Raw genomic sequence first — 27,612 nt, forward strand, 5'->3', positions numbered from 1 at the left:
TTCAGTCAGATGTTTTACTTTATTACATTTAAATGGCCCTTAATTCATAATTAATATTAATAATATCTGTGCGTGTGTTTATCTGAGTAGCATAGCGGCGTAGCGGCAGCGGCAGCGGCAGAAGCAGCGGCGGCAGAGGCGGCAGAGGCGGCAGAGGCGGCAGCGGCAGAAGCAGCGGCGGCAGAGCGGCTACAGCGGTGGTGGTGGGTGGGACTCCGACTCAGCATCGATCCGACACTAACTGGGAGGCGCAGAAAGAGTCAGACGGGGTAAAAAGTCCGCGGAGCTTGTTCAGTGTTTCTCTCTGCTCCGTGAGGTCAGCGTGTTATCATCAGCCGACATGTTGATGAATATTTAACAAACCAGGAGCCTGAATCTGCGGAACAAGAAGAAGAAGGTTACTTTTAAACAGCGTGACGCTTCTTTCCGGAGCCAGTGAAAGGTGGGTCATTGTCACTAAAACTTTGATAAGAACGTTAAGATTGTTTTTCTTTTTTTTGTCAGGTGAGAGGAGAAGAAAGGCATTCACATTGTTATATCTGAGCCTCTTTATTTCTATCTCTCTGTCATTTGGTTCACAGAAGTATTTCTAGACGAGCCAGAGAGTGAAGCACGTTTTTGAGTCAACGCAGCATTATGGGACTTATCACACACCTCTGCCTCCTGGTGTCAAGAGGTCACGCTCTGCATTCGTCGTCGTTGATTCCACACTGAGCCACAGGCTTCCCTGCTCACCATGAACCAAAGCGTGCTCTCCAACCAGGCGTGTAACAACACCACCTGCAATGACACCCTCGACGTGATCGGGGACGGCAAGCCGCTGACGAGCATCGTCATGTTTTTGGCCGCCGTGGTGGGGAACCTGCTGGCCCTCTTCATCCTCGGGGTGCACCAGAAGGAGCACCGGTCCAGGTCTTCTGTCTTCTGCATCCTGGTGACCGGCCTGGCCCTCACCGACCTGCTGGGCACCTGCCTCCTCAGCCCGCCTGTGTTCATCTGCTACGCCCGCAACGCGTCCCTGATAAATCTGGGCGGCGTTGGCCTGTGCAAGCTCTTTGGCTTCGCCATGAGCTTCTTTGGCCTGGCGCCCACGCTCATCCTGTGCGCCATGGCCGTGGAGCGCTGCCTGGCCATCAGCCACCCTTACTTTTACTCTGTACACATCCGCCACAGATTTGCCAAGTTCACCCTTTTCTTTATTTACCTCTTTTCTTTGGCCTTCTGCCTGCTGCCGTACGTGGGCTACGGCAAATTCAGGCAGTACTGTCCCGGGACGTGGTGCTTCATCGACATGGATGCGACGGGGGACGAGCAGGCCGGCTTGGTGCTGGCTTTCTCTCTGTCCTACTCCTCTCTCATGGCTCTGCTGATCTTCGCCGTGTTCCTGTGCAACGGCTCGGTGATCGTCAGCTTGTGCCAGATGCACCGGAGCCAGAGGATGCGGCGCGGCTCGGTGGGGTCGTCGGGGAGGAGGAGGAGGCTGAGCCTGGCCTGGTTCGTCCAGGGGGAAGAGGAGGTGGACCACCTGATGCTGCTGGCCGTCATCACCGTCATCTTCGTGGTCTGCTCCCTGCCACTCACCGTGAGTTCACCGTTGACTTTCCCTCTGTGTGTGTGTGTGTGTGTGTGTGTGTGTGTGTGTGTGTGTGTGTGTGTGTGTGTGATTCCTCAACACTTTTGGCACATTTCACCTCTGAATCACGACATGTTGGATTTTTGGGAAGAAAGAGCTGACACACTGATGTGTCATTTACTCACATGTCAAAACATGAAACTCTTCAGCAAAGATCCACGCTGAGATCAGAGGTCAAAATGAATTCCTTCCAATCATTCTGTAATGGTTATGTACATAGAAAGCACTGCAGGCATGGTGACCGTTGATGTTTTTGTTTCTGTGGTTTGTTTGTCTGCCGGTTGGAGTCTCCCTTAACGGTCGTGTAGCAGCTCCATTAATATAAAGGTGTGCCTGAGAGACACTAACAAGGCATGTGTGGCAAAGTGTGAGTGTGTGTGTGTGTGTGTGTGTTCGTGCCAACTTGCTGTATGTCTGTCCCAGTTTAAGAGGACTGGGCCAAACCTGACAACCCTGGAGGACTGGTCTGGCCCTGCCTTTCCCAGAGGGCAGGGCTCCTCTGGGAGGAGTCGGCTGTCAACCTGCCCCCCCCCCGGCTCATGCTCAGGAGCATTAGACTAGTGAGGAAAGTCAAGTTTGGTGGTAAAAGAAACAGCTGCAGGATGTGATTAATCAGCGTTACATTAGAGGCCTTTTATAACTGTACGTTAGGCTCATTAACAGCGGAGGTGTGATGATCAGCTAGTTTACAGGAAGCTGTAAAATGTGTCCTCGCTCTTTCCCGACTACTCACTGTCTGCATCTGGAGGGTTTGTGGTAACGTTTGGCCCGGAGGTTTGACTAACCTACATGCAGCAGCGTTTCCCCAGTGATGTGGAAGAGAGGGCCCGGGGGAAGTCATGACAACACACTTATGAGTCAGACTTCAGGAAACTGAAAACCCCAAGTTCACCACTCGTAGGTGTATTCGAGTTGTGTCTGGTTCACGTATATATTTCGATTTCCATATAAAATCAGTCAACAACTCGCAGTTTCGCCGAGACCTTCGTTACCTCAATGGTCATTTTCATTGAGGAAGTTCCACTCCTGAAACTACCTTGTTCTCTAAATTGATTTGATTACTTAACAACCCTATTTTTAGCTTTACTCATCAATATTCATAGGTTAAATCTCCACAGACGTGTGTGTGTGTGTGTGTGTGTGTGTGTGTGTGTGTGTGTGTGTGTGTGTGATTATGTTTGCTTCCTTGTGGTTGTAACTGAGTCGGTGTTGATGAAGCGGCAAGTGCACCTCGGCACACTTGCCGCTTCATGATTAATACCAGTTAGTTTACCCGAAGCGCTACTGATGTTGGTGGAAAAGGTTTGATTGTTTATCATAATGACAATGCAGTAAAGTGCTTACTCGTCCTCCCTGACACAGTTCAGAAGTTCCTTCTCATTCATCTTCCATGTACCGGTAACCCTTGATGCTTTCGAGCCCTGCAGAATGAGCTCCGTCTGCAGGGACAGCTGCTAGATGGAAATGCGATAAAAGAAAACTGTAGAATGAGAAAACATGAATTATTTCCAGCGTCCTCTGCCACACAGGCATGATACGGACTTTATACTTCCAGGATCTTGTATTTGTTGAGCGGCTTTTGGACTAAAATAGACGAGGCAGTGTTTGCTCTGTGCATTTCTGAGCTGTGACTGATTCTTCAGTCCCAGCAAGGTTATTCATTATTCAGGAAGCAAAAATTCACATGTTGTGGTTTGGATCAAGGAAGTGGTGATGATCAGATGTGTGGGAATTTTGTGTGGAGGTGGTGTCATTTAAGAGTAATCTACTGGCGGTGAATGTTTGTCCTGTTCACTGTGGACCTGAATCTTCCCAGGCTTTTCACTCCACAGCCTTGTGTTGTATATCACCTCCCACCAGTTTAAACCTGCAGTGTGCTACAGCGGTCGACAGCCGACGGCGATACGGTGCTATCAACCAAAAGAAGTTGATGCAATGAATGTTATGACTGCAGCTTATCTGTGAAAGGACTTTTGATTTGTTTGATGTAGCGTGAAACACGAGGTCCATCATGTTTGCTGATCAAAAAATCAATTTCCAGCTGTAGAAGTTGATTATCTTCCCCTCACAGTGTCGTCACACACATTAATCAAGGTGCACCACCATCCAACCGTTAACTGCTCACAAGCATTGCTCATCGTGAATTTCCTTTATCAGGATAACCCTGAATTAAAAAAGCTAGAAGAAATAGAGCCTGATGCAAATAATAGACCTCCAAGAATGAGCAGAAAGAGCAGACACCATGTTGCTATTTAAAAAAGAAAAATGTATACATTGTAGTAGTGATTGTCAGTCCTATAGATTAAACTAAATCGATCTGCTAAAATAAATAAATAGAATGAATTGTTTTGGCTTCACCAATAATCGATATAAATGTGTTTAATCGTATGAATCATGATTCTTAATTATGATTAATGTTTTAATACGTTTAAGACACTCTCTCCCCTGCCAGCATGTAGTCTATTGAAAAATGTTAAAAAAATAACTGAGCAATGTTAAATTACATTTTTGCATTCAGCATAAAATATTATGCAGGACTACTGTTTTATAGAATAAATATGTTTAATAAGTAATTCTGTGGTCTGTTTATTTTTCACCTTTCAGAAGAATACCGATAGTCTCACTCGCATTATTGCATGTTTATTTCATGGATGTAGAATTTTGGTTAAAAGTTACTGAATCGAATTGTTCCAAAAAAAAAAAATAATAATTGTCCTTGACTCGAATCACCAACTACTGAATCATTAATTGAATCGCTGTGAAGCCAAAGATTCACACCCCTAATTCATTGTTTTTATCTGGTAAATGCTAAATGGCCTCATTTATATAGCGCTTTTCTCCAAAGCGCTTTACAGGAATGACTGACATTCACCCATTCACTCACACATTCACACACTGACGGCGGAGTCAACCACGCTGGGCGACAGCCAGCTCGTCAGGAGCAATTAGGGTGAGGCGTCTTGCTCAGGGACACCAGGCACTCAGCTAGGAGGAGCCGGGGATCGAACCGGCAATCTTGCAGTTGCCAGCCAACCCGCTCTACCTCCTGAGCTAAACCCCATCTGTCCTTTATGATCTTCACTAAAAAATCAAATGCGTTCTGTGATGCAGTAAAAATGTGTTTCTTCACAACAACAAAATATCAGGTAAAATGAGTCCAGTATTTTTTGCTGCCCCTTTTAAGAGTTTTTAGCAGATTTTGTTGATGATATTGTGAATCGTAATAATTTTGGCCAATCATTAAATCCTCGTCCCATGTCTACTCGCCACTACATCAGCATGCCGCCCTGCACCACCAAATGGACAATACAATCAGAATACATTTCAGCAAGAGTAAAACATGGTTTGAATGATCCACGTTCATTGTGAGAGGGAAAACATATAATCATCTTTGACATAATGCCTTTATTTTGAAATTCCTACGGCAGGTCCGTCACCATTTCCATCCAGTGTAGCTACTTCTGCAAGGCTCAGTAAAAACATCTGATTTTAGTTTATTTTTTACGAGTTGATATAAAAGCTGTGTGACTGTGTTAAATAGGCTGATGATACCGTCTATTTATTGTAGGCCCCTGAACTGAATCAATGTCACAGATTTGGTGATATCAGCAAAGATCGTATTGTGATGATACTTGTATTGATCACCAGCACAAATGCCAAACATTTGCTGGTTTCAGCTTCTGAAATGTGAGGATTTGCTGCTGATTGTTTCTAAATGAAATCTGTGTTTTTGACTGTCAATTTTGAGATGTCACTTACTGTTTCCCTCTGAAAGGGAAATCAACACTCCTCCATTAGGCCTCTGGTCTTTCTCCTTTCTCTTTATAAATGATCAAGTCTGTGTCCTGCAGGCGACAGGTACAGACTGATAGCTTGCTTGAGACAATCACTAATACCTCCCGCTCCATGCTGTTCCCATGGGAACCACAGCTGGCTGGGGGGCAATATGTTGCTCGTCAATATCTGGATCAATACAGTGCTGCACTCGTATAACAAGCTATTCAGCTATTCACCCGTTTAGCTCGAGCTCAATCACATTAATGGACATGGACTAAAAGCACAACGAAGCAAGGAGAAGCTCTGACAACAACACACACAGAGGGCGAGTGACTTCATTCACTCCACTATATCTCTACATAGCAAGTAGTTGTTTGCTTCAATGTTAATGCTCTGAATGTCAAATTGCTACTTTTATTGCTGAATCAATCAATCAATCAATCAACCTTTATTTATACTCGTAGGACACTGAGGTTGTAAAGATATTAAAGCAACAAAAAACATGCAATAACAGACAATTAAATATGGTTTAAGAATGGTGGACTAGAGGCTGGGAATTTGGAGAAGAATTCATGATACCCTGTGGAGTTTTTTAAACTGTCTCATTTTTGGAGTCATTTTGTTCTTTACCATCCAACGTTTGATCAATATGGGTCTATAAAAAATACAAAGGAATTTATTTCATGACATTTTTATTCTTCTATTGAAAACTAAAATAAATGATGACATCAAACCATTTCCAATAGCTCTGAGCAAACTGGGCAAGAGGGATGGTTGTCAGGAAGAAGATAAACAACAGCTGTGACGCATATACAGTCTCAGGGCATCATGCATCCAGGAGTCAGTGCAGCACCTCATAAATCTGGGCTGTATGACAGACGGAGCAGAAGGAACACGTTTCAAAGGAAAGCAAAAGATCCTGTTGTTTAAAACCACTAAAAAAATGAAGACAAATGTGTCAGTTTGTTTCCCTGTGGGACTTTAACAATAAGCATTACGCTAAATCAACCTTTAGAATAGTTTCAAAAGCAGCCAGGAGCTCTTCAGGCCCTCGGCAGGCCCAGTCAAAACTCGGCATGCCATTGGAAAATATGCAGAATGACAGCTATTGACTCCCCACCCTCCAAAGTGGATCCAGATTAAGTGAATCAGTGGGAAGAAGAGGGGGGAAGTCCCCTAATCCAGACGTATCCACGATGACTCAAAGATGAAATCCCTGTAATAGCTGAGGTGATATCAGACGAGTCTGCTTGTGCAACATGTGGAAATAATGGTTGAAGTCTCTGTGACGGTGGTGTGGTGTACCAGCACCGTTGAGTTTGAGACATGGGAGTGGTTCAGTCAGAGATGTGGAGTCCACAGAAGAGCCTATGTATTGTGCTTGAGGGGCTCCAGGTGCTGCTGGGAGGTACATGGCATTGTGAGCCTCATGCAGGAAAGGTGATGCTCTGCAATCAGCAGCTGTGGGCTGAACAAAGAGCTTTCCCTTTCTCAGCGGATGAACACTTAATCCGATGGTCCATTCAGCGTGTACACAACGCTTCGTATACCTGCACATATTTACTCCTCTGAGTCGCAAGGTCACGTTTTACACAGTTTGAGCCTCACAGGAGGTGCAGATCTAATAAAGCTCCTAAATGAGGTTTAGGCATTGAACCCCTTTCATATGTTCCTACCTAAATGAATTACAAAAAACATGGTGTGGCAGGTTTCTGTTATGGACAGACGCTTTGGAACAAACTCCCACCACATATCAGACAAGCAACTCCTTTTTTATTGAATTGATTTTTTTATTCCACTGTTTCCGTTTTGATGCCTGTGTTGTTGATTTGTTTTGTAAAGCACTTTGAGCTTCTCTTTATGTTATTAAAGGTGCTATATAGATAACGTGTTGATTATTTATTATCATTATTGAAGTGTGTGGTTGCTGAAGAACATGGCCTTAGGCTTCAGTCACACAATAAAAGGTGTGAGCAGGTGCTGAAGAGCTTTCTAACGGCTGAGGCAGAGGATGATGAAAACCAGATGTGGAGAGCAGGTCGGAGATGGAAAACAGAACAGTAGAGGTCATTGTTTCATGATTTGTTTTTAGTTATCCACAACATTATTCATGAGTCTCATCATGCATGCTCAATATAATATCTCTGTTGAGATTTTACGCAATTTTTTTTCACCACTAAGTTGGCAGTGAAAACGAGCTGTAAATAATGATGTTTTGCATCCCCAAATTAAGTTTAAATTGTGAACTTATTTGCAAACAGTTGCTTATTTACACGTCCAGCAATTACAGAGCAACGTTATCATTCATTCCGAGTCGGGTTTCTGGCCACCTGGTGAATGTAAGAGCAATATTCACGCTCTTTTAGCTCTGTTTTTGGTCTCCACCAACACCGGAGGAAAATATCCGGTTATTTAGCTGTTATTATGCCGCATTTTCTCTAGGAATGAAACATTTAGTCACAGCATTACTGTTGTACCTCAGGTAATACTGGTGAAATCTTGGCAGAATTGAAGTCAGTACCATATTAAAATAAGTACTGACTGCAAATCCATGAACAATATCCTCTTTGGGGCATTGTTTGTTCATGCATAATGCATTCTTGTGCCCTGCCCCTTGAATGATCTCCGTCTACTTCCAGTCAGACTGCTTGCAACATCATTTCTCTGCAGCTACATCTTGAAAAAATTAATTTGCTGGTACTAAAAGCTGGAGATGGGGGGGGGGAGAGAGAGACCCCCATCCTGTTGAACCCTCCACAACCCTTTAAATTACAGGCCATTAATTGCTAAAAACAACTGATAGCAGAATGGATACCATTGATTCTTTTTGTGTTTGTAAATCGTTAACATGGGCAATTAGGCGTACTGCATGTAGTTGCATTTTATTTTGACAAATACATGATTAAAGCAATGTAGAAACGGACCCAAAACATTTCTTTGATGTGCATTCACAATTTAACAAACATCTTGGAACAAAATCCCAGCAGTGTTGATACAAATGTGGAAACAGATGGTGGGTGGAAACATGTTTTTATCATTTGTGCTTGTGATGGACTGAGTCAGTCGGCAATGAGGACAACAATAACTTAAAAAAAGGGGTTTTTATCTACCCAAAGCATAAGGTAACAAAATTTCTCAAGTGACAATAACAAAGGACTGGGCCCATAAAAGGGGTCAAATTAACAGAACTGTTCAAAAGGCAACTGAACAAACTAACAGAAGGCAAAACAGACTTAAACAGACCTCCTGATAAATACAAGAGGGGAACTTATATACTGGGCGATCAGCCCATTCCAACACAACAGGGGTTAACTTAAACACTAAACAAAAAAGACAAATGCCAACTTACAAATAAAGCTGATCAGGAAAATTAACTCATTAGAACAGACAATCTTTACCTAACCAAACTAAATGACATTACTAATAGACTAATTGTCTAAGGCAAATAATAAACAAAACTAAAGAATTAAATCTCCCCCTATGGTGCACCGGCCCTTGGGTTGGCCCAATTAGCAACGCCTGCTATAAGATGGCCGAGTTTGTGGGGGCGGATCCTTTTGCCTGGAGGATCCCAGCAGCATCCTCAGCATCGGTAACTCAAACAAAGAAAAATAAATGAGAAAATACTGAAACAAAGACTGTACAAAAGCTAACTAAATATGCATGCTCAAATAGATAACTAATGTACTGTCAAATAATAAAGTGTGTTAAATGAAACTAAAAACCTGTGTGTGATTCATTTAAGTACTTTATGTTAAACTAATAAACCAACCTAATCGAATATATAATGTGCATTAACTAAATACCGCTAACTTACAGAAACAAACGGTGTAATGGTGTGGATGCAGAGGGTTACCACTGTCATGGCCAGCATCACAGTGCTGGTTTCAGAAGTTCTGCTAAACTATTATATTGACAAATAAACTGTATTTCATGGGGATCAGTAGGTTGGGACTAGGTGACTGGGATGCAGTTACAGTTCATCTGTATAAATGATGATAATAACACATTTTCACTCAGCTATGTGCATCTCTAGTTTCATGAAATGTAACTGTGCAGCTTCATTGTCCCTTTTAGTTCTGCCCATCGTGATTACAAAACTATTTGTGCCCGATAAAGATCCGTGGTCGCTCCAGGTCGGAGCAACTGATGATTTCAAGTTGCTGTGGGAGCATTAAACAAGTGCAGACATCTTACTTCCCCCTGATGAAACTACTTCTCCAATAGACTGCTTTGAACTATTTATTACATTGACCAAATAATAAAATCGTATTGATCTTGGACCTATACACCTCCTCAGGAGATGGAGAGTGGTTAGCTCCGATAAATCCTCGTCTACAATCAATAGCTGCCTCCAGACCAAGTGTTTCTTTAGGCAAACGAATCGCTGTGGGTCTCTCGTATCTGTGTGAAAACAAGCGCAGCATCGAACAGAGACATTATTTCCTTTCTCTTGCTACCACTTCCCGGGACATGCAGAGGTCGACCAATCCAGTCAGTTGATTTAGATCTCATTAGATTTCAGCCTCACAAAATTTAGAATTCCCTGCTTTTCTTCTCATTTCTAATTTCAAACAAACCATTTGAAGAGGTCGATACATGGATCTTTTAAAGATGAAAGGGCTATTCAATAAAATGATTAGATTATAAATATAATCATTAGTTGCACTAGGTCCAAGTATCAGTCTGGGTCACATGATCAAGACTACAAATAATGTCTATTGGTCTATATGTCTATATGTCTTCTTCATAAGATCTGATGCCACCAATTACCTCCAGAAGTCACATTATTTGTTAAATAAAGTCCACATTTGTGCCACATAAAAAGAGCACATGTATTATTTAATGCAATGGAAAGAATATGGCACCACAATAAACCTGCCAATAGAGGACCAATAATCACAGACAGGGAGGACATTACATTAAGCAGAGAGGCATTACATAAAATCCAAATAATAATCCACTTTCCAGGTTGAAATGCAAGACATTTTTAACAATGGGGCGAATGCTTCTGCATGGCTCTGTAAAGAGGGTTAATCAGAGAGATTGACTGAAATATTCACAGTTGTTGCCAAGACATACAGAAATTATCAGTAACTCTTTCACACGCAGCCGTTGACCGAATGTACAAACACATTAATGAACGCGTGTCCACAGTTATTTGTCCATCCATCAGCACTTTGGTTGTTCACACAGCATTGCGTGAAATGTGCTCCACACCCAGTTTCTCAACCTGCGGGTTGGGACCTCTCGCTGGGTCACTTGATATGCAGAGAGTGGTATATTGATATTTATTTGTTCCCAGTTTATTTATTTCCTAACCGTGAGTTTAAATAGGTTTAACACTTTTAAAACTCTATTAGTGCTTTTGAAAAACATAAAAGTATACCATAGTAAAAATGTAACTCACCTGCTAATTCAAAGCCTGCTTTGACACGTTTGTGTGAGGAGAAAATAAAGTGTTTCATGAGAATGGTGTTTAGTGTCAGAACAAATCCAGGGAATGAACCAACCTTAAACCGGCTATCCGAAACTGTCCTTGGTGCTAACTTAGATCTAATAATTACATCTTCCGGGAAACGCTGGTACACGGAGAACAATAGGTTCTTGTTTCATACTCCACCTTGCCGGCGCTCTCAGGAGATATATGGCCTAATAAAAGTTGGCTGAGCAGCAGCAGTGAAATACAACACCCTCACATCAAACAAACCCTAAGTGAAGCAGAATGTGGTGATCATGTTGTGTGAAAAAAGGAAACGGAGGAGATAAATTTCAATAAAAGCCTGTTATAAAAAATAAAAAACACTTGATTAAGACAAGATGAGATGAACGCGTCCCAGAAATTTCAAATCTTTCATCATGAGAAAAATTCAGGCATAAAATTAAATATTTTCGTGCTACGGAATCACTGAGTAAAGGAAGTATGGATGTGATCAGGGTTATTAGTCCAGTCATTATTGATTTATTATTATTATTTTCCCATTCCTGTTCCATGAAGTTGACTGGCATCAGCTAAGTTATGATTCATAATAAAACTATATTGGATGAGCAGTCGGGCTGTGGCCCCTGATGGGTGTTCACGTTTCTATCACGACACGTAAATAATGATGATCCTATACTGACTGTGTGATAATAACAGTCAAGATAATCACAGCAGTTAATAACAGTATAAATCGCTCAGCTTTCAATACTGAATTATTCATGTTAAAATGCTCCGGTTTTACGTCAGTACTTTGTGACATTATATCTTTGCGGTCTTCCCAAAATGTTTAATGCAGCACACAAAAGAAGTTCTCTCGTCAAAGTGCGTCTGAGCCTTCTGACAGCCGGGACAAAACAAATTCAAGGAGATAATTGCAACCAGGCAGCCGGTGGAGATGCTGTTCGTCTGACAGGCCTGTGAACTTTATATGACATGTATGTGATGAAAATACTTATAACTTTCTGCTGATGTGGACTAATGGTTAAGTCCCCCACTTAAGAGTTGGCTCCTCGCACACTAAACATTTAAAGAAATAGCTTGACGTTTTGCTTACAAAGATGTATACTGTTATAATGTCTGTTATTTTATTTTGTTTAGATGCCTCTTCCTTTTCAATGATTGATAAATGTGTCATTCCATCGTCCCATTCCATTATTCCAAAACACCAATAGTCAGAAAAATGTCCCATTAGAACCAAAGCCCATTTTTCCGACGGCCCATTATCCCAAGACAAATGTCCATTGTTCCGAAGGCCCATTGCTCCGAAATGCACTTTAGGTTTATTTATAAAGCCCACAATTACAAATTCTCCTCAGATGGCTTTACAACTTATGTTAGGGGTCAACCCGCCTGTGCAGGAAGCCTGAGAAATAATCTACGCATCCTTTCTATCTACTTTTTCCCATTTGAAGTTGATTTCCAGCGAACCCCCACCCGGCTCACGGATTTATGGTCCCACAGCAGCCCAAAAGGAAAAACTCACAGTGACATGTCAACAAGATTTCCCGGGGTAATTGAAGATGATGGTTTTTTGATGCAAATTTGTGTTGTCAACAATAATGTTGTTATATTTCTGTCATGCCATGTTTAAAGTGTATTGTGTTTGTTTATCTAAATCTAAAAGCTCCCAGTCTGTGATTGATTAGGACCTGGTCTGTTGTCAGAGTCAGTCTTGGGAAAGTCATACTGCTGGCTGGCAGTGCACCTCAGGAGACTTGTGACTGTCTGTTGTCTCATGCTGATTGTTAGTGCTGTTATAGTTTGTATTCAGTTAGCTCTGCTTATCTTATATGCTGAAAACCACAAAACTGAATACAGTTATTATCAGATGAAAGCGGAAATCTGAAGCAATCTTGATGTCCTTTATAGCACAGAGAAGCAAAATTATGCTTTTACGACAAGAAAACAAACCCCATCATGCACCCAATGTCACATTTGTGTTATATTCTTGTGTGCAAGGTAAATCAAAAGTGTCCTCAAGACACAAAATGTCTTTTAATATGATCTATTTTATCGTTTCCTAAAGTGGCCATGAAGTAGGTGTTATGTGAACAGACTTTATGGCATTGTTGTAAATACATCCAGCAGCTTGAGAGAATACGTTCACATGTAACACATGATGTCAAGTCGCCCCGGTGCATTTGAGTGAGTGAGTATGTGCCGGACTCCATTTAAGAAAATAGCCTTTAATAAGCTAGATTGCTTTCTTTTTTTTTTTTCTTTTTTTTTTAAGTGTTGTAGATCCAAATAATGCTGATGTGAAGAGTGGTTGATGTGGATTTTGAAAAGGGAGTGATAATAAATATTTGGAAAATCAACTGATATTTAAAGAAACTAAAGTTGTCAACAGTGTTAGTAATGAATTACTGCAATGCACTTCCAACTAAGTGGTTTAGAGTCAAACTAGAAATGTATCTACCAACTGATTTAATCACTATCAATACAAATGTTATCACGTTCCCAGGAGTGTTTATTTAATAACCAAAAGCGATGATGAAAATATGATCTAGGCTGTAAAACAACAAAATGATTTCAAGTGAACGTTGTTCATTTCATTGCCATTGAAAATAAAAAAAAAAGCAATTAATAAGACTCAGTTGTGCTCAACTGTTGGCAAATAAGATGAAAGGATGTGAGATAAAAATGTGAAATTAAACAAGTAAAATGTTCGCCACATTACAAAGAGAATAACATACATCTCTCAGAAAATAATCTAATCTGTTACAATGTTCGTGTTTGAGCAACTTCGAGCTCTAGCAGCTTTATCTCTCAAAGAGGAACTGCAGTGAACGCCTGTTGGGTGACTTGCCTGTTGCAACAACGTTTTGCAACATGGCCTGTATTGACCTTATCATAGATTGACATGTGGGCACGTAATATTTCACGTCGCCAATTTAGTTAAAGTTGGGTTTTCACCCTTTTGACAGTTGCTTCCTCTTTGGTGTGAGTTTTCTTTTCAGCCGTTTCTGTGGTTTTTCAGTTGTTCAAGCTGTACCACAACTCAGCTTCCCACACATGCACTGACCTTTCAGTTGGCATGCAATTCTTCAACGTACAACACTATTCCATAGACATAAAGGCCGTAGCATCTTATTTATTATAGTCGGAGTATGATGCATAAAACAGAGAGTTGAGTGGATTGAGTGATGCCGGTTGTCTGGAAGTGTTTTCTCACTGAACTCCATTTTTCACGATGTCGGTGAAAGGTCTAATGGCTTCTTCTTCTTCTTCTTCTTCTTCTTTTTCTTCTTCTTCTTTTTCTTCTTCACAATCATGAGACAAAGCCTGAAGAGAAATTCACATAACGTACAAACTGATTATGTGCACCAGAGGCATTCTCACGTTCCTGCCACAAACTCCTTCTTCTTTATGTGTGTCTAGGTGTCTTCTCTGTCTCAGACGACACCAACCACATCCTCACTAACTTCTTAAATGCAGAATGTGGAGCGGTGAATTTCCCCTTCAGTGTAGAATGCTGCGTTTAAGACAACTCAGGAGGTCGGAATTTTCCCCAGTTGTAATTCCCATCTTCAAAACGTTGAAGGTGGCAAATGCCAAAAGTAAACAATCACAGCTGAACTCTCAGTAGTGCAGCCATGTTCAACTATATGATATGGATTGTTTTAAATACATACAAGCAAATATACCTTTTACTTGTAATACTTGTAGTTGATGGTCAGTCAGGTGACGCCAGACAGCTGCTTCTTTGAGAAAATGGATGGATTTGTAGTTCTTGGGCCCTAGTTTCGTGGCGCAGCGCAGGCAGCGCAGGGTGGCGGAGCCGGTGTAATGCAAGTTTCGACCCGCGCAGCCTTGAGCACGGTCAGTTTGGCAGTTTGGTGGATCGCCTGCGCCAAGATGGGTGTGGCGGCACAGCAGGGGGAGGCGTCACAGATTCAGCTTGGCGTAGCGGAAGTTTCGTGGCTGCGTTTCAAAAACAGTTTGAGTCGCCCTCGCTCACTTGCCCTCAGCCCTTGCTATGACGTCACACGGAGGCCACTTGGAGGGAAGAGGGAAAGTGGGCGGAGGGGGAGTGAAAGAGGTAAATGGAACACAGCTGCCCTCGTTCACTAACAGCCCAGACAATCATGGATCAACCACACGTTGTTGGAGTAGCGCTATACTGCCTATTCCAAATTACACAAAATATGCAGAGACTCATTTCATTGAGACAAAGACGTATTCTACACTTGATGGCAATACGGCTGCTTATATACTTACACTTGTAAACGTTGGGCTCTGCCATAACTCTGCAACAGACAGGCTAATTGCACAATTTAAGAAAATGAATTAAATTTGATTCATTTTCTTCTTCCTTGGTGGTGAATAGACAGCAGACAATGGTGTTTGAGGTTCATTATCGCCACCGCATGGACATATTTTTCGTGCACCACTGCAATGCATTGTGGGTGATATACAGCTCTGAAGTGACTATCGTTGTTGACTCGATCACTCAGCCCTCAAGGGTCGATCTCACGGAGTTCACTTCAGCTGTTCAGAGAAATGGAACAGCCCTTATGATGGCGGCGGGGATTCCCCCGAGGGCAAGTGCTTAGGGCAAGTGAGCGAGGGCGACTCAAACTGTTTTTGAAACGCAGCCCTGGTCTACGAAACTAGGGCCCCTAGACTTTGCGTGGCGTTCTGTTGTACTTTTTCTAAGAGGGGATGAGACATTTTCGAGTTAGGACTTGTGTGGAAGGCAGCTTTACATTACATGCCCACACTGCAGTGACTCACCGCCAGCATTAAATCAGGTCCTTCAGGAAGTAAATGTGAGGCAGAGATCAGCGTGGCCAGACGGTCCAGGGGCAGGCATATTGGATTATTTGAGTCCGACTCGAAGCCTCTGCTGTTCTTGGAGGAGCTCAGCGGGGAAACCTTTGACAGGAAACACCTCAAATCGACAGTATGTCATTTGTGAGAAATAGAGGCAGTGGGTGGAAATCCAATCAACTGCAATGTTCTTGTGAATCCCTGATCAATGCACTTTATTGGACAGTCACAGCGTCAAGCAGGAACCAAAACGTGTGCGTGTAAAGATTTTTTAATTTGTGTTTAACTTTCTCTGACCTGTGAGTGAGGCACAAACAATATGCCTCACATATAACAAATACCGCAGAAAGAGGAAACTCTACGGAAGTATGATGTGATGTGTGAAGTGAGAACTCACCGGGCCCAAACCTCAAACACTGAGTTACTTTCACACCTTGGGCAAACTGAGCTGCTGTATCAGACTTATCTGCTCTTATTTTCCCTGGGAGTGGGCTGAAGACGTCGACATGCCGTCACATTAAGAACAGATGTTTAAGCCTCGTCGAGACTTTAAGCGAGAGCGACCGTTAGAGAACGCCAGTCAAGCTTCATAATCTACATGTTGTACTTGTTTGACCCAAATATGAAACAAATGTGAAAACGTCATTATTTTTGTGGTTTTAAGACTTTTCCTCCAGCTGGGTGGAGTGAATTTATGCAGCCTCCTGCAGTCTTGTCATGGCAAGAGTGTAGATTTGGTTTCAGAGGGGAAAAGGCATCAGTTCCTGCATTATTAATGTAACCCTATCATCATCTATAAAGACCAAACGGACACAACAGAAGTGAGATTGGTGCACATAGCTTGAAAAGATCCATTATCATTTAACACGTGAGGATATGTCAGCGTTGTGTTTGTTTCCACTGCCTGTAAGTGGCCAAACAAACATAGGGGTTGATGTCGGTCTACTGCTGGTCTACTAGTGTAGCTCCCAGCTGCTAACACTCCTCTCTGAAAGGTCTTTTTCCCTGCGCTGCCTCTCATCCCGGGGTAATGTTGCTGCGGTGAAACAGGATCAGGAAGAAGGAGTTGGGAAGAGTCCTCCAGGACTACGAGATGGAAAACTAATGGATGGTGGAGTCTAGGCATCCATTAGATGGTCTGTTTCCTGAAAGACAAAGCAATCATTAGCGCCAAATAGCATCTTACGTGTCTCTGCCAGGATGTTCCCGTTTACAGCAGCTGGGTCCAGGTGCCTGAAGAACCTCAGTCATCTAATCATTGCACTAAGTGCTGAAGAAAAATGAAATATATCCCTGACTGAAATAGCATCCCAGTTCTCTTGTAAGGTGTAGCTACAGTTTGCAGACCAGTGGGTGATGATGAATGCGTTTGTGTCGGTGCATGTACAAAATGTGCAGCCGTCTGTGAATACTGTATGCATCTGTATACATGTGAGAAATGTGAACACGTGAACACGCTCTCAGTCCAGCTGCTGTTTGTGAGCCGCTCTTTAACCAGACTCACACATTAATATGCTCCTGTTTAAGGAGAGCTGACATCTCGTCGGTTTTGGCCCCACAGCCTGCAGTGCTTGGAGAGGACAGCTCAGTGATTTGTGGTCTCTCTGCAGGGCTCGAGGTCTGCCGAGAGGACCATAAGAGGCAGGGTGTCACGCAGCGGCACGAGCAAGGGTGAGGGTGGGGGTGAGGGTGGTAATGCGGAGTGAGACAACAAGGGTGAGGAAGGTGGCGGAGCATATGAGGATGCGTGTCTGTTGGAAATGTTTCTGGCAGCGCCGTGTGATGAATAAAGTGTACGATAACTGAGCACAAGAGGCCTTTGTCATCGTGTTTTATGCAAGTCGGCCTGAGATATTAATTCTAATAGCAAACTGAGGTCTGTTTCTTGGTCATAAGCCAAGACTGTTAATGATGTTGTGATACTTACTGTCCAAAAACAACAACAAGACGTATTCCACTTTAAGTTCTAAAGTTTGAGAAACATGCAATTGTTTCCACTGCTTCCTGTAGTGTGCTGATTTAGTAAATCCCTCGTCGTTAATAAGAATTTCGGAAGAACTTAACTCACTTAATAATAGATTTTTTAATAGATGTTGCAATTCGCTCGTGGTGATGCTCATTACACAACTGAGCATGAGGCATTTTCAGTTGAATGCTAATCATTTGACCGATGAATACAGTAACTGTGAACCCAACCATGAGGATCTGCCAGTAACCCCGTCTACATCGGTTGTGCAACTCAAGAAGTTTCCAAAAAACATAAATACTTAAAAAAAACAAAGAACATCTGTCTGTTGTTTTATTCCACTTTGAACTGTTGCATGAAACATTTCTGACTCATCGAAGACGACAACTCTGTTCCAGCCTGTTGGTTTGAAGCTCAACGTCATCTTAGAAACTTTACAGGATTCATTACAGTTGTTGTTGTTTTGGGTTTGCAGTCACACTCAGCCTCTCTCTCTCCCTCCCTCTCCCTCCCTCCCTCTCTCTCTCTCTCTCTCCCTCCCTCTCCCTCCCTCCCTCTCCCTCCCTCTCTCCCTCCCTCTCCCTCCCTCCCTCTCTCTCATGGGTGTATCTGTGAGTGACCACATCCGTGTGAGTTGAGCTGGTTAATGAGATGGAGAGGACATAGTCAGCCCTGTTGTCTGGTCCCTCTGGTAGTCTGCTTTGGTCTGACTTGTTCCCTCTGGCCGCTCTCACTCCGTCTCCAGCTTATCCTACTTTTCAGTCCAAGGCCCTAGCAACAGCGAAACATTTACACCAAATGCATAACGGCACTCAATCAGCACCAGCCATTCATTAGGGCCACTGTTTGTTGGATATTTCATGAAGGAAATGGATATTTGTTGATAGAGAAGAGGACCACGTGACAAAGAGGCTTCCTGGGCCAGCTGCTGCTTCTCCCTCCGGCCAGGACGGATCAGCAGCCAGCTCCTGCTGCCTGGGCTGCATCTGTGCAGCCTGTCATACCTTAAAGGTCAATAGAGGAAGACGTTGTGGATTTGGCCTGCACCTGCATTCGGGATACTATCAAGCGTGTTCCATTAGTATACAGAGTGGGACGTTGACATTTGCTAAAGTGAACCACAGTCTCTACTGACACTAATACTAAACACACAGTCGCGTTCTCTCGTCTGGATTTAACACCAAAGTGCCGACAACTCCATCATGTGCTGTGTTGTCACAGAGGCTTGGATCAGGTTGGGTTTTTGGCTCCATCCAGCAGACAAAAGGTTTCATCTTAATGCCAGGTTACCAAACCTCTGAACAATAGTGTCCTGGGTTTCTTACATAAAGCAAACACACTCAAGGCACAAAGAAAACCTACTCTAAGCATGACCAAGCTACTGCACATCTTGTACTTTACATGCAAGCGTCCTAATCCTAGTAATCACCAAATATAAAACAGGGAACACAAATTGATAATTTGTTAGAGAATAGATGCTGCAGCAAAATCTCAGATTAGGAGAGAACACAACACAGAGAAGTGGAAAAGCTTTCTTTTAAGGAAGCATGTGGGAGGGATTTAAGACTCAGCTGCAGGTAAAACTTGTTTACAAAAGCTTATAGGCTCTTGTAGAGACTTTTCTGTGCTTTCTAAAGACTGTGTCTAACCCCGACCCTCTTTTACTTCAGATCGCTGGCTTTATCAACGCCATTCACCCATTTTGTGGCGATGGAGAGAACCTGGCAGCCTTCCGCTTCTACGCCCTCAACCCCATCGTGGATCCCTGGGTCTTCATCATCTGCCGCAAGTCTGTGTTTCAGCACCTTTGCTCCCTGCTGAGCTGCCACTTCAGCAGGAGAGCTGTGAAGACGACGGCACACTGCGCTCGCTCTTTACCGCTTGACAGTCACATCCAGCGCAACACGGCAGACGTGGCGGCTCCACAGGCCAACGTGTATTCCAGTTTACCTCTGTGACCCACTGGAGGCCTTTAATATTGGAGCGAATTTGCAAAATGAAACTTGAACATTTGCACACAGGATTCCTGCACTCACCATTTTAAGGCACAAACACTTTGTTGAGAAAAAAACTTTGGGGAAAAAAACGATTGCACTGGGTCTGAAGCTTCCACTGACTGATTTCAAACTGTTGCAAAAGTTGCAAAGACAATTGTGCCATAAAACAAATAGCACTGTAACTAAGCAACACATTGAACCACATCATGCCTATGAATCATATACTGTAAAATCTGAATGTGTGCACTCGGGTAAAAGATAAATGTGTAAACAATATGCATGAATGTATACTGTCTTGTACTTTCTCTCTGCCTGTTCTTTGAGACACAGCCAGGGAACTCTGCTAATGGATGGATCTACAGGTGTTTGACACGAGGTCCCACTCCACACCAAGATGACCGTTTATTTCCCTGTCGTAGCACTCAGGTCCATAATATATCCGTCATCGGTGACAGGAGAGTATGATGCAAAAGAGACACTGATTTTATTTAATCCAGGAGAAGTAACAATACAAACCACAAGCAGGTCTTGATCTAGAAGTCTCCATGCTAGCGCTCCTTTAAGGCTTCACTTTGGCACAGAGGTGCTTTGAGCTAAATGCTACATGTTGATGCATAGGAGGCACTATGTTCTACATCTTAGTTTAGCATGTTTCCTTGTTAATATTGGCTGATTAGCACGAAACAAAAACGTCGTCAGGTTTGTTGTCATAAACCAAAGTATTAAACAAATTCAAATGTTGACTTGATTATGGCACAAAATTATATGTTTAAGCGTGGCCAAAGTTATCATCATCATTCACCCTCTGATAACAAGAGGCGACTGTGCCAAATATGGCGATCCCGTGTTCATGGAATGTCGGGATCGCCATGAGTCATCAGGCTTCATCTTCTCAGGAACATGGATGTCTGTGCAGGATTCTCAGGCCATCCGTCCAGTAGTTGTGATGGGCCACAGACGTCATCTCTGCTGCAGCTTATTACAAAAAGGCAAATGTTGAACTAGGATGAGTTACGTCTCGACTATATACTGCATGTAAATATGAACATGTGATGTATGCGTTGCAATCTTCCTGGTTGTTGCGCTCTGTTCAAAAAGGAACAACCTGACACCAGATGGAGAGACTGACCTTCCTGCTCAGACTAAAAAGAGACTTATACTAGCAAGATGGAAAAAATGGTTGATGTTCATGTCGAACGAGGGGGGTCATCCATGAACCCCCCACCTTACTTTCTGGTCTCACAATTGCTTGTTTGATGGAGTATAATCCCAGATGCTTTCAAAGAGGCTGAGTGGTGCTGAAGAGCAGCCCCCGTCTGAATATTCTATGTTGATTGCCCTAGACTGTACCAACTGCCTGGCTGTTTCATTTCTTATTTGATTGTACTATGATGTTGTCTTGTTTAATTATTTATGACATAAAACCAATAAAAAATATAAGTATCAAAAACAAAAATAAGGAACAACCTGTTAAACACTCGAGGCTTTGAGTCCTAAAATGCAAATAATCTGAAGTCAAACCTGCCATCTTCTGTCAAGAAATCAGGAGACTAGAGACAATTTGAAATCATGCCTGAGAGTTGAGCTAACCTGGTTTAAAAGGCCACTGTAGTCTCGATCTAATAACCGCTATCTCCGTCCAGACCATAATGTCATTGTATTGCAAGAACGTTTGCTTCCTGCACCCCCTCCTTGTCATCCTCACTGATTTCTAAACTTCCTATGCTTGTCTGTGATTGTTAAACTCTGCTGCTGTGAGAATAAGGTTTATGTTGTTGTGACTTTAACTGCATTTTGCATGTGTATTTATGCCTTTTTAATGTCCTGTGTCCTTCCAGTTGTGCTGGTTTTGTTTCTGCAGTGGAGTGAAGAGATTTGGGGGCTAAGACACGAGGTGATTTGAGTTCAGTTTTTCCTTTGCACATTAACTTCTTGCTTTATAGTTTTTAAACACTCAGTCATGCATGACCCGACATAAGTCAGACACATTACCACTTGCACATTTGGTGTTCGAGGATATTTGAGTTGTACATCAAAGTGAATGGAAGAATACATTTTTAGATAAAGAAAATAATATTCATTATATGGTATACATTGTTGTTCATGTGAAATAAATAATATAAGAATAGAGTCTCTGTGTATGTTCCTAATAAGAAATGTTTATGCTGATTCTGTGATGCTGAACAGTCCTGCATGCTCTCTATCTCAGTCCATGTATAGTTCTTGACTGTCTGAGACCCGAGCATGTTTGCTGTGCGTTTACAGTACATGAAATAGAAGCGGTGGCCTGATAAACAGAAGACGATTGTGTTTAGGTTTAGACAATCGTTTGTTTTTGTCTTGTTACAATCCCTCACATTTACGTTGATTACAGGAGAACACTTATCTGACCTGCGTTGTAGAAGACTTGACATTTGCACTGCTCTTACTGTATGAAACAAATCAGAAGCATCTTTAAGTTATATGACAACAGAAATATGTTGCTGATCAAGTTTCAGATGGAAGTAAAAAATTGTCAGAATGAAAGAACTTCAGTTATTCAAAATCTATTAACCGTAAATGTGATTGTGGCGTTCAGATCCCCGTTTCATATTTCTGTTCTCCATAATGGAGCAAACTTAGCTGGGGATTTTAGAGGACATAGTTTGAAGGATCTTGTTTTCATAAAAGAAGAGATGACCGCCTGAGGAAAGCAGACTGGTGGTGAGGGTTTTAGTTCAAAGAGCAGCAGTGCGGTGGCTGGTACTTTAGCACCACTATGTGGTAAACTATGTGACTGGATGGATTTGTAATCATTTCTCCTCAGGCAACCACGTCAGCGACATTGCGGCAAAAGGATTAAGTTAATATGATGTCAATCAAAGAAGTTGCAAACAGTAATTTGCTTCGTTTGATTTTGCAACACGAGTTTCTAAATGAAAGTTCCCCTGCGGGGGGTTGGAGAGAATCCAAATTTGCATTCTAGAGTAATTAGGATGTGGTTTGTTTCGTCGGCGGCTCATGACTGACAGGCTTATTGCAACACCAATACATGTGGCTTTGTTCTTCATGCAAGCCACATGTTTGGAAGAATTGGTTCTCAGAAATTAGCCATGACATTTCAAGTGGTTTCTTTGATGTAAAAATAAATAAATAAAAAAAGCTTTTAAATCACAGGAATGAAAACTTAACATCTGGAGGCCATTTATTCATGTCTTAGTTTAGCACCTTTTTAAACTATCCCTGACACATGCACAGCATCCTCAGCTCATCTCTAGATGATGTAATGAAGCTGGATGTCACATGTGGTGTGACTCCAGAGGGCTAACGTGGACCCATCCTCACAGAAACTATGCCACATGGAAGACAGAACCATTATTTTATTTTCAGTGACCTCCGAGTACATAATCACACCTTTATAAATAAACAACTGTGTCAGACAGAGGAACACTCAAATCCAGATACCCAAATCCCCCCACGACTGACTGCAGAGAAGCTCTACGCGTAGCTTCCCGCCTCAAATAGTTTGATGACAATGGCTTCGTTGGGCCGCAGTTCCAGCGAGTCCAGGTTTGTTGACCCCAAACGGTCCAGTCCTGTGTTGGTCACGAACACTCCAGCTTTAGGCAGGCTCGGGGCCCAGGCGGGATCCAGGGCGTGGACTTCAGGCCCGACGTTGATCAGAATGAGGAAGTGGACACAACCCCAGGAGCGCAAGAACGCCAGGATCGGGGGAGATGATGAGGGAAGAGTGGAGTTGGAGGAGGAGGAGTTCGTAGAAGAATTGAAGGGGAGGAAAGTGAAACTGCCAAACTGAAGAGCTTCTTCTCTCGCTCTGGAGTGACTGAGGGAGGTGAAGAGAGCTACAGCTGAACGCTTCTCCTTCTCCTGAGGGAGGGATGGAAGAGACAAGTGTCAGACAGTAACCTACCCATCCAATGCTTTGCATTTCTAAATATCTGGCTTTATTCCTCACCGTATGGGTGTCTGATGGTTCGTTTGTGTCCTCATATGAAGAGCTGACTTTCAGAGATGCATTCTGCGAGACAGAACAGCTTTATTTGGTAACATGAAAAAAAAGAAATAATGTGATGGACTCCAAATCTCAGGCGGGACTTCACCTGTGTTCGGTCAAAGTCTTCGTCATACTGGACTGCAGGTGATCCGGGCAGAGTCATCACCAGCACCAGCAGTAATTTCTTGAACTCACGAGATACTTGACCTCCAACCTGCAGGAGTTGGTCAATTTAAGAGTAAGTTAATTATACATGTCATTCAGTTCATGCTGCAACTATTTTGGATTATCGATTGCACGTCTTACTGTCCAGCTGGGCCATATGTCTTCCTGTCTTGGTTGCAGGTGTGTCTCTATGGCGTCAGCGACTTCCATGGCAGACAGGGGGCGTTGTGAAGGTGGCAGAATGGACCTCATGACCACATCCACCAGCGTGACGTTGTGAAGGTGGGAGTTTATCAGAGGAGGCAGAACATCGCTAGTCTGTTTTACCACCACAATCCTGAAGAGACACAGACCAGCCCACTTTTAGTGTTATTTCATAATAAGAAAAATTAAAGATTCCATTCAGTGAATGTGTACCTTTCCTCCTCTGCACTGCTGAATTCTTTGAAGACACCTTTCCACTGCAGCAGAGTCTGAAATATATTTTATTGGAGGCGAGTTTGTGGAAACTGTTAGAATATAAAACGTGATAGTCATTTTACCTTCTCTGAATAGGCTGAATCCGTGTCACAGATTTCAAAGCCTGCCACGCCCTGCTCCAGCCAGAACCGGAGGGCATGCTGTGGGAAAAGTATTACGTTTTAAGAAATCCAGCATCACTGAGAACTTGACATGTTTAAGTAGCATGCTGGAAGTGTATTTTACATGTACTGTGGGTGAGGGGTTTGAGGTCTCATCTGTGTTTCCTGCTACATCCTGAGGTCCCAATAGATTCAGTTCACAGATGTCCAAAACCACTTTGAGACCTGCAGGCCCCCCCCAAATAAACACTCATTAGGTCAACCTATGCAAGCAGTTTGGGGGGGAAAAAGAAGTTGTCATCCTTCCCTCACCTGCTTTTTTGCTCTCTGCGAGCAGATGCTGGATCTGAGGCAAAGTCCCAAACCTGTCATCGGTCCCATTGACATTTAAAGGAGACGCCTGCTTGTCAAACAGACCCTCCAGGATTAGAGCTCCGATACCCAGGGACCTGAGGTACGGCAGCTGCTCACACAGGGCTTGAGAGAGATTAAACATTAGACTGACCTTTCTATCTCAGTACACTTTGGATTTACATACAGCATTTCATACTTTTCTATGAGTTTCATGTTTTTCCTCAGAGGCAGATAATGGGGATTTCTAAGTTTTCTTATCTGCTCTACAACAACCTTTAGGTAACTTTCCCTGCTTGGGTTCAAAAACATTTTCTTATCACATGCATACATAGAAATACCAGCAATTGCTTAATTAAAAGCATGTGGTGGCCCACACATTCACCCTTTGATATCTGCACACAGTCAGAGTGGTGAGAGATAAACTAATTTCCTGCCCTCAGTCAAGGAGGCTTATTTAGATTTGTCTGTTGTGGTCAGATTGAATGTTCTTATTCACAGGAGAGCACATAACGGATCAATATCAGCCAGCTGGAACACACTTCAAGAAACAGGATGTAACCCTATGAACATATCTGAGAAACCAAGCTACCCACCAGGCTGTAAGCAGGAAACTTCTCAGGTGCCCAAAGTTTATTCTCTCTTTTTTGTTAATATACGCGAGAATAGCCACAGTATCATCTCACATAAGGGCCATAAAGTGTCATGGAATCCCTACATTTTAAAACCAACGTTGAAAGCATTAAGAATTTTAGTTTTCTACCATGTTGCACACTTAATATAATATAATATTATATAATCCAAAAATGACAACACAGCTGGGTCTAGTTCGTAGTCTAGCATGGAAAACTCATGACATGTTTTTTGATTTGCAAAAATGTGAAAATTTTGTGTAAATTTGAAGTGACCACCAGGAGGCAGACGGTCACACTTTTCCTTTCCTAATGACCTCGGCGGTGTCTCCTCACCATGGATGCCCTCTGACCCCTCGGCCTGCTTCTCCGCCAGCAGCTCGGGCTGCAGCCGGTAGAACAGCGTCTTCTGCCACCACGTCAACGGCGTCACAACCGGCCGCGGGCTCATCGCGATGATGGCGACGGAGATGGCGAGTATGGCCAGCCAGGCCAGCCAGAACAGCAGCACCAGGTAACAACGCACCTTCCGCCACCCGGGACCCCCCGCGGCGAGCTCCAGCTCCTCCTTGGTGAGGGGCTGCCACTGCTGGATGGGCTCCGGTTCGGGCTCCGGGATGAGCAGCGGGGCCGACTCCGAGCCGCCCACGCTGGCGGAAAGCCCGGGGCCTGCCCCGCTGCCGTAGCCGTTGTCTCCCGCGTTCAGTGGCATCCTGCGCGACTGCAGGTAGGTGACATATAGTTAGACTACAAAGTTAAATTACTTTTCTTAAGTATAAACTAGCTAGCTGTGTTGTTTTTAGCCCAGTTGGCTAACTAGTTGGCTAGCTTGTTAGCTAGCTGTCTGTCCATACCTGGTCAGTTTGCTGCTCCATGTGACCCGCAGGGTGGATACAGATGTTGCTGCAGGATTCAACGTGTCTACACTGACGTACGGGCACACTCTGCCATGACCCGCACACACCCAACCCCCCTCTAAACTACCTGTTTTATATACAGGTGTTTCAATCAATTAAATGAACCGCTTTGACGTGCTGCTACAGGTCACAGGTCAGGTGACACACGGAGCATCACTGACTGACTGAAAAACACTAACTTTAAACGACGATTCTCAGTCATTTTAGTATAATCTTATATTAGTTGCAGCCAATCTTAAGAATGCATATTTCACAGAACAGGGAGTGTTGATTCCCCAGTCATTTACATTTACAAGTCTTATCACAGGGATAACAAAAACACACACAGGCAGTGTCAACACATGCATTTAAGTTTCCCAAAGCAGGTGCATTCATGAACAAACTGAAATTATTTAGAGGCAACAAATGAACCCCTACAGTTACTTATTATGACACTGAACAAAAAGTAGAACAATATTTAATTACATTTGTTATAGATAAACACAGAACTGGAATTTCCACGATTGCCATGCTTAATTGGATGGATGAGTTACAGATGTTTCTATATTTACTTTTATATTTCTTGATTCTGGTTTTAGCTCATTTCAGCTTGGCAAATACAGTTTGGATTGAGACCAGTTAAAATCCTTAACATCTTGTACTGCAGATACAAGCTTTACCTGGCAACAGTTGCTGGTTTAGGAACCCTCTGGTTGCCGTTATGGCCTAAACGGCTGCTTTGTTCCCTAGTATGTCTCTGCATCAAAGAAAAGCCCCAACCAGGCAGGTCAGGTTCAAACAATACCACTTTGTCCCTGTGTTGTTTATCTAAAAGCACCCAAACACAGTCACAGTCGTTACTCACATTATGTGTTTGAGGATTCAAGTCCTTTTCGTCTTTCCCACCTCGTTTTCCTCTTTATCTTTGTCCACAAGCGTCGCCAGCTAGACAGTGCCGTCCTGAGTTGAATATTTGAGTGATCTGACTTGTCAGGAGCGAGGGGGCGAGAAGGACACCGTGTCCAATAAACGCTCTGCTCAGTCAATTCATACAGAGGTGCTGAGCCGCACCCTCGCAACACATTGTGAAGAACCCACATGATGGCCCAAAGGGGGCCCTTTAAGTCCCTCGTGGTGGTTTAGACTTGTACCAACTGGTTTTTATTTTTAATACTGTAGATATGCTAAGGGAGGAATAGGCATGTGTTTTATTTATCTCTGTATGGGTTAGGTCTGTGTGCTGAATGTCCTAAACTTTTATTTTGGTTTCTGTGTTTAAATGAAATTGTAGATTCAAAGCCAAACTCTGAATTTCAAGACATTGGCAGACAAAGAGAGATGGAAACTTTAATCTAGTATTAAAAT

General features: G+C 43.0%; 2 protein-coding genes across 2 annotated transcripts; one reads left to right on the top strand and one right to left on the bottom strand.

Annotated features, from left to right (window-relative positions):
- Positions 1–288: 288 nt before the first annotated feature.
- Positions 289–21,717, top strand: ptgir (prostaglandin I2 receptor). Its single transcript, XM_084020165.1, has 3 exons — positions 289–442; positions 582–1,582; positions 19,302–21,717. Exons 2-3 carry the CDS (start codon positions 737–739, stop codon positions 19,587–19,589), a joined length of 1,134 nt encoding a protein of 377 aa, XP_083876291.1. The 5' UTR covers positions 289–442; positions 582–736; the 3' UTR covers positions 19,590–21,717.
- Positions 21,718–23,068: 1,351 nt separating this feature from the next.
- On the bottom strand, positions 23,069–26,063 carry LOC311020443 (amino acid transporter heavy chain SLC3A2; the record flags this gene model as incomplete). Its single annotated transcript, XM_084020466.1, has 9 exons — positions 23,069–23,495; positions 23,584–23,646; positions 23,729–23,836; positions 23,929–24,124; positions 24,205–24,260; positions 24,330–24,407; positions 24,493–24,593; positions 24,681–24,845; positions 25,688–26,063. The coding sequence occupies 9 exons, from the start codon at positions 26,061–26,063 to the stop codon at positions 23,106–23,108; spliced, it is 1,533 nt and encodes a 510-aa protein (XP_083876592.1). The 3' UTR covers positions 23,069–23,105.
- Positions 26,064–27,612: the final 1,549 nt, after the last annotated feature.

The sequence above is a fragment of the Eutrigla gurnardus genome, assembly GCF_963514095.1.
Source record: "Eutrigla gurnardus genome assembly, chromosome: 10".
NCBI lineage: Eukaryota > Metazoa > Chordata > Actinopteri > Perciformes > Triglidae > Eutrigla > Eutrigla gurnardus.